At 40.7% G+C, this 7,653-nt stretch overlaps 1 protein-coding gene across 1 annotated transcript; it reads left to right on the forward strand.

Moving 5' to 3' along the window:
• The first annotated feature begins 6,167 nt into the window (after positions 1–6,167).
• On the forward strand, positions 6,168–7,256 carry LOC113920235 (actin-related protein 2/3 complex subunit 5-like protein). The gene has a single exon (XM_035726795.1). It carries the CDS (start codon positions 6,310–6,312, stop codon positions 6,910–6,912), a length of 603 nt encoding a protein of 200 aa, XP_035582688.1. The 5' UTR covers positions 6,168–6,309; the 3' UTR covers positions 6,913–7,256.
• Positions 7,257–7,653: the final 397 nt, after the last annotated feature.

Below are 7,653 nucleotides of genomic sequence, written 5' to 3' on the forward strand. Positions count from 1 at the left end.
AAATTTCCTTGGGATTTCAGAAAAGAAATAAGTATAGTCCATGCTTTTTAACGAGACTCATTGCTTGCTTCCTGGCGCTAGCATGGTAACTAACTTATTCTCCTGGATAGTGTCTGCTGGTGTCTCAGCCCACTCTCTCTCCCCTTTGTGACCTCCCCTGTACTGAGGGGTTGGATGCCTAGAAACTGCATTCCACAAACTCTCTTGCTGACTGGTTCCTATTAAGTTTTGCCAATAGGAAGCATTGCAGTGGAATTGCAAGAACAACAATGAAGGGGGCCATCTTTCTGCTTTTGGTTCCAGCAGGAGTGTGGCCCAAAAATGCAGGTGTCTGTGGGTGACTGTGACCTCCAACAGAGTGAATGGGTCTGGGAGCAGCAGGAGACAGAAGTGGGGATGATGGATGGCCACAGGCCCCAGTGGCATTGGTGGCAACCTCAGCAGCAATACATATTTCTGGACTCTTAAGTAAGTAGTGGCCCTTTTCCCCCCTTTATTCTTTCACCCAACCAAAATTTTGTAACCAATTTCTTTTTTATTTTTAAGATTTTTTATTTATTTATTTGAGAGAGAGAGAGAGAGAGAGAGAGCACAAATGGGGGGGGGAGGGGATGGGGCAGAGGCAGAGAGAGAAGCAGACTCTGCACTCAATCCCAGAACCTGAGATCATGACCTGAGCTGAAGGCAGACATTAAACCAACTGAGACACCCAGGCACCCCATAACCAATTTCTTGTATTAAATTCACCTCTGATTAAAATTTTCAGGGCATTTCTGTTTTCCTGACTGATACATTCACTAACAATAACTTTCTGTCTTTCTTTGAGTTAATGTGAGTATCTTTAAAACTAAGCATCATCTCAAAGGAAAAATTAAGATAAGAGATAACCACTAACTTTTATTTAATGCTTGCTGTTTTCTACTTGCAATAACTCTGAAGTGAATATTGTTGTCCCCATTTTATGGATATATTTGGGTATTTTTGGATATACTTGGGTATATTTATTTGGCCAAAATCACAGTACATACTCACTTCCAAATAAAATTCTGCTCTTTTGATGTGAGAAAATCTACTGATGTTTGATACAAATCCTAGCAAGTTGAGATGACATATGAATAGCTGGACGTCCCTTTCATACTTAAATTTCCTTCACTAAGTGAGAAGCAGTCTAATCACTTTATATTCTTACTTTGAAAAGACTGTTGGGCTTTGATTAAAATGGTCGAGAATTCAGTGTAGCTCTTTGATGCAGACAATTCAGGTGGTAGATATGCTGGTTATTCTAATAGTTTTCAGTCATAATATCTTTTAATAACATGGTTTATATGTTTATGAGTCAGAATATTGGATTGAAAAAAAAAGAAAACCTTTTCTTAAAGGATTTTCCTCTTTCCATTAAAAGAAATAGCATTAAGGGAAAGAAAAAGGAGGATCCTGTTACAGATCATCACACGATAGTGCCACTGCATGCCACTGAAATTAGGAAGCAAGATTTCACCCGCTTGTAGGTTTCAGATAATAAAGACGAGCTGGAAACCTTGCTCATGTTGAGTTAAGGTGACATTTCCCAACTGAATATCCTCTCACTAACAAAGGAGGAAGAGGATCCGCTTAGGAAAGGTTTATTCACTGGGAAGTTTTGGAAAAGTCATTCCAAGAGATTACCAACCATAAATTCTAGTTCTCAGCATTTCATGTGACACATTTTATAGACTGCCACCTTCCCTTTGGACTGCAATGTGCCATCAAAGGTATTCTTAAGTAAAGAGCTCTTACAAATGTGTAAAAGAATAACACATTTTAAACATTTGTAGAGTTATACATGTATTTGTTTCCCTCTGCACACAGCCATATAAACTGGTTCTAAGAGAAACTGACTTAGGCGCAGGGATGTAATGATTTATCATGTACACCTGGTTGCCTTTGCTATTTCTCTGCTCCTTAACAATCTTCCCCTCATAGGACAAAGAGAGCCTGAGTTAAGTAATTAGAAATGCACAATGAACATCTACTGCTGGACTCTAAGAAGAATACTAAGCCCAGGAGTCATTGCTCTTGGGGCTGACCGTGGAGCATCAAGATCTTTCACTTTTCAGTATGTACTTCTGAGTAATACTCCACCAGCTACCTCTCTATTTAAAGTTTTAAAATGGCGCCATATGTCATATTGTTTTACTTAGAATGAAAAGGAAAAGTCTTTCTTCTGAGACCAGTCATAAAGCACTGATGATGTGTTTGTATTAGATATGTATGAGCAACAACCCCTCACCACTTAAGAAGAGTTGTTCTCTATTGCCAAAACCCCACATTCAAATAGTCATAGGTACCAAAAGCGTCCTGGTGCATGCTTTATTGGTTTTCATTTTGGCAAAATAATTTAGCAAGAGAGTAAGTTCAGTGTGACTTTCATTTGGAAGTTTCGATTACCCTTTGCAGATTCATAGGAGTATTAGCATTAGTAATGGGAAGAATTCTAAAAGTAAGATTTGTGACTTTGGTAGTATTTGCAAAAAACAATAAAAAAAGGGGGGATGTAGGGCTGTGTAAAGTCATAGGGCATTTGCCAGGTGATTCTTCCTCCTTTTAAATTGAAGTTCAGTATGTGTTTGGATCTATATAATCAATACATTGAGTTTTCTCTAAGATCATTGTAATAGTTTTTTGTTTTTTTTTTTTTAATGGAAGTTATAATGTGCCAGGCAAAACTCTCATTTGAAAACATAATGTGCTTACCTAATAGCTATGTTTTACAGAACTCTTTCCCAGTTATGCTTAGTGAGACCTCTATGAATTTACTGAAAAGTATTTGAAATTTGAAATTTGAAAAGTATCAAATCCTTGCAAAAAGGTAGTGGGGACAGACAACTGTAAATGGCAGACATCCATACAACAAGTACATGGTAGAATTAGACTGCTCCTGAGCAATCGCACATCACAACACCTTCATTTTGCAAATTGCCTGAGGCCCAGTGGAGTGAAATGCCAAGTCAATGTCACCTAACTTGCTGTAGCAGAGCTGCACCTTAAAGCCATATTTCAAAAATAGTGCCTTATTTAGTGTTACTGTTTAGGAAGGTTTTTGAATTGGCTGGAGGAGAGGTCTTTGAAACTTGAGATGCAGAGTGAGGACTGGATACTAATCACATCATTCATGCTCCTGACTGGGTTAGGCTGCCCACGTGAAAACAGAGGTTTCGTTTATGAGGGTTTAAGTTTGTATACAATATATCTGAACGTCCCTTATAGAAGACATAGAAGCTCTGAGCATGGCAAACAATTTCCAGACCCAAAATCAAGACACATGTTGTAAAATATGTGCGTATATTTAAGGGTATAATAAGACCATATATCTGAAACCAGAACCTTCATTTTTCTATTGTTAAAGTTATCTTGTAATAATTAATTAATTATCCTTGAAATAGTAAAGGCATGTAGGGAATTTCCATGCAAAACACAATGATGCTTGAACACATTTCTACTTTATCCTCAGGACAATAATCTCTTTAGCTATAGCATGTGGGAGCTGTCAGCTAGATGGTAGTAGCATGCCTCATTCATCAAGCTAACTCAAATAAGAGTCTGTGAAAGTCATGCACAGAAAAAGGAGAATGGAAGGAAGCCACAGGAAATAGGAAGAAGAGCATGTAAGAAAGCCAGAAATTCAGAGGGCAATATTCCATCACCATCCACGGAAGAGAAGTGTAAATCTTTAAACCTTAGCTTTAGAGCTGGAATGTTTTCCACTCATCTTTGAATTACTCAGGTAAAATGCCTGGTGCTCAGCTCTGTTTCCTTAAGAACTGTAGGACAAAGAGGTAGGAATGGATGAACTTGTGAAAGAACCCTCTGTGCTTCCCTAAAGGTTGTGAGCGTGGAGTTCACTGTGAATTAAATGCTGGTAAGATGAAGGGGAGAATATAGGCTCCAGAGTGTGAATTGCAGTCCAGAATGTCACCTTCTTCCTTTGTGCTGATTTGAGCTCCAGAGCATAGGATGAGGACAGCTTTCTTTAAAAGAAAAAAAAAATATTTTAGAGAGAGAGAAAGCGTGCATACATGGGGGGAGAGGCAAAGGGAGAGGGAATGAGTTTCAAGCAGACTCCCCACATAGCATGGAGCCCAATGCAGGGCTTGATCTCATGACCCTGACACCATTACCTGAGCCAAAATCAAGAGTCAAATGCTTAACCAACTGAGTCACCCAGGCGCCCCAGATGAGTGGTTTCTAAACTCAAAGGTATATTCCTCTTTGATGTTACATTCCAAGCCAAACAAAATTATCCAGGGTGTGATTTCCATAAAGCGAGGCCAAAAGTCCTTGACAATCATAAGGAATGGGGTTTCTCGCTTCATGGATGTTAGCAGGTCCTTTTCTTAGCTCCAGAAAGCTTCTGTGAAAATGTGGCATTTGGGGTATAGCTTCCCTCTTTTCAATCTTATCCCCCTTTCCTTTCCTTTGCAAGTTAATTTTTCCCTCTAGATAAGAGGCAAAGCAGTTTGAAGGATTTGGTTGGATGCTAATTAAAGGAAGCAGTCAAAAGCTAAAAAAAATGGACAGAGGAGTCCTTAGGGAACCCCAATGGAAATACCTTTGCAGGAAATAGGAAACTCTGCAAAGAGTTTCGGTGCGTTCCTTCTTCTGTTATTTCATCTTGCTTTTCTGGACTTAGGCAGGAGAGCATATATAATGCCATTTCTGCTTCTTTCTGTCACACATAAGTGCGAGGAATGCACTTGGACCTAAACTGGAAAGTGCTCGGGATAGGAAAGGGTGGGGGACATCGTTCAACCAATGTATCTAACCAATCATCTCCACGTCAGAAATGAAAACCAATTGATTTTCTGAGAACCCCAACATGCAAGCTAATCTTTTCAAAATTATTTTTTGGAACAAGTATGAACAGAGATTAATATGAGAAGATACAGGTTTCACTTTTTCTCTGTTTCTGTCTGTCATGGTAACCGGAGCAAAGGCAGTTAAAACCAGGCACTGGCTGCTGAGGAGCAGTTCCTCCTTGTCCCAGCGTGTCTGTCTGAAGGTAGAAGTTTGCTTGTTAAACTCAGGAACATATCTAGGGATCTAATTTAAGTGCATCAGCCTCCTAGCCTGTTGATTTGGAATTTTATACTGGTGAAGCTGAAACCATGGGAACTTTATGAAATCGTGTTTAACTCTCACTTACAACTTGCAAGTGCCTCCTCTCTCTCACCTCCCCTTATTCATAGACATGTACATTTTGGTACTTTTACCATTATTCTTTTAATCCTTTGAGCAAGTGATTTTGTTTTTTGTCACAGTATTCTTGTTCTCCTGAAGTTGCTTTCATGTCAGCAAGATGTTAAGGCTGTTTGATGGACGATATGTCAGAGAGGAGGTACTTGGCTAACTCATTCCTTATTACTCTTGGAATGTGACAAGCTTGAGTTTCATTCCATAGAGTTTACACAGCTGCACATATGGACACTGCTTAAGACTTTAGAGTTCAATCACTCAGCAAAATCATTCAATCAACAAACATTTACTGGACATCTACTCCATTGGTAGTACAAGATATGTAGAGTTGGTGTTGGAATATAGTACTAATCCACAGAGAAAGAATTTAAGCTCAAAAACTTTTAATATTTATCAAATATTGTAGATAATTCTTCAGGAAGTATTCAGAGGAGATGACTATGTTATGAAAAGGTCTATGTAAAATTGTGCATGTTTTGTGGAGCGAAAGACACAAAATCTAAAGAAACTTGCAGTCAAGTATCAGGAATCCCTTTGCATCCCCCAAATAGAACAAATCCAACAAACAAATACACAAAAGCATTAACAGGCTTTCTTTAGAAATACAGGGTTGATGTATTTGATGTTACAGATGTGCTTTGCATAAAAAGTAGAACAGAGATATGAGAACAGCTGCCCTATAGGAGGTTGACTCATCGGGGCAACATAGGAGCATAGCACCAATCCAAGCCACAGACTCCACCTAAGTCTATGTCAAGAGTTGTCAAGAAGCTCTCTTGCTGCCTGTGGTCTGGGAGACACTTGTTGCCATTGTGCCGTGCAGCCTAAGGATAGTGTTCCTTCTCACATGTCATAATACCAGCTGCCTTCTGAAGCGTTACTGTGCCAGGAACTGCTCTGGACAACTTAGGTATATTTTCTCATTGAATCCTCACAACCACCTTTGGCGGTAGTTAGTCTTCACTCTGTTTCGACGATGAAGAAATTAAGACTTAAATAGGTTTAGTAATGTTCCCAGTGTCAAACAACCAATAAGCAGTAAGGTTAGGATTCCAGTCTTGGTCTTACTCGAAATTCATGCTCAGGTCTGCAAGCGGAGGAGGTGGAGGAGGCGCGGGGCGGTCGCTTCCCGCCCCCGAGCCTGAGCCGGTGCAGAGCCGGGTAGAGCCGAACTCAGAGTGGAGCCAGCTGAGCGGGCGCCGAGTCCCCGCCATGGCCCGAAAGACGGTGTCCTCGCGCTTCCGTCGGGTGGATATCGATGAGTTTGACGAAAACAAATTCGTGGACGAGCAGGAGGAGGAGGAGGAGGTGGTGGCGCCATGCGAGCCAGGCCCGGACCCTAGAGGGATGGATGGCCTTCTGCGGCAAGGGGACATGCTTCGGGCACTCCACGCAGCCTTGCGGAACTCTCCCATCAACACCAAGAATCAGGCCGTGAAGGAACGAGCCCAGGGCGTGGTGCTGAAAGTGCTCACAAACTTTAAGAGCAGTGAAATTGAGCAGGCTGTGCAGTCGCTGGACAGAAATGGCACTGACTTGCTAATGAAGTACATTTATAAAGGGTTTGAGAAGCCCACAGAAAACAGCAGTGCAGTGTTACTCCAGTGGCATGAAAAGGCATTAGCAGTAGGAGGACTAGGCTCCATTATAAGAATTCTTACAGCAAGAAAGACTGTTTAAAAAAATAAAAGGACTCATGTTACCTTGAGAAGAATTTTGGATGCACAGACTGATGAAGAGGGATCGACAATGGACCATCTTCCTGGGAACTCCCAACTAAACTATTCCAGGACATGCATCTGCTGAAGTGTATTTTATTTTCAAGGTGGAGGGAGAACTTGTCTGTTTCCTAAATCCTTTGCAGGATCTGATAGTCTATGCCTTTGTCCATGAGTAACACAGAACTGACCTCATAACTGTCTGCGGGAGTGGCTGGTCAGCGTTGTCTGGGTGTAGCTGTGTGCTCTGCCTATTTCACGTGGGGGAGGGACGATCTGGGCAGGTACAGATCCAAGGGCTGTGGTCGAAGGAAGAGCTTGTTTTTTTGAAGTAGTAAAACTTCGAGGGTTTGTACAGACATCCCGTCTTCCAAGAGAAGACGGGCTCTCTTGGATTCATTGTAAAGTGCCTGCTGCATCAATAAAGCTCTTGGCTTATTGGTTAAAAAAAAAAAAAAAATCATGCTCGTATCCACAACATATACTTTCATCAACTTGTAAGAGTTTATCCTCCTTGACATCATGTCTGATTTTCTGAGCAGACACTTTAGATTTATGTATAACTAAAGTAGGTAGAAGCATTTAGAAACATGGTGCATCTTTACATGGATTTGCTGTTACTCTTTCCCTTCTTTGTGTTCCCCCATAACATATTTCATTTCTATAGAGTTATAACTTTATATGTTTTTATCACTCAACATGA

This window comes from Zalophus californianus, chromosome 3 (genome assembly GCF_009762305.2).
Source record: "Zalophus californianus isolate mZalCal1 chromosome 3, mZalCal1.pri.v2, whole genome shotgun sequence".
Classification (NCBI taxonomy): Eukaryota; Metazoa; Chordata; class Mammalia; order Carnivora; family Otariidae; genus Zalophus; species Zalophus californianus.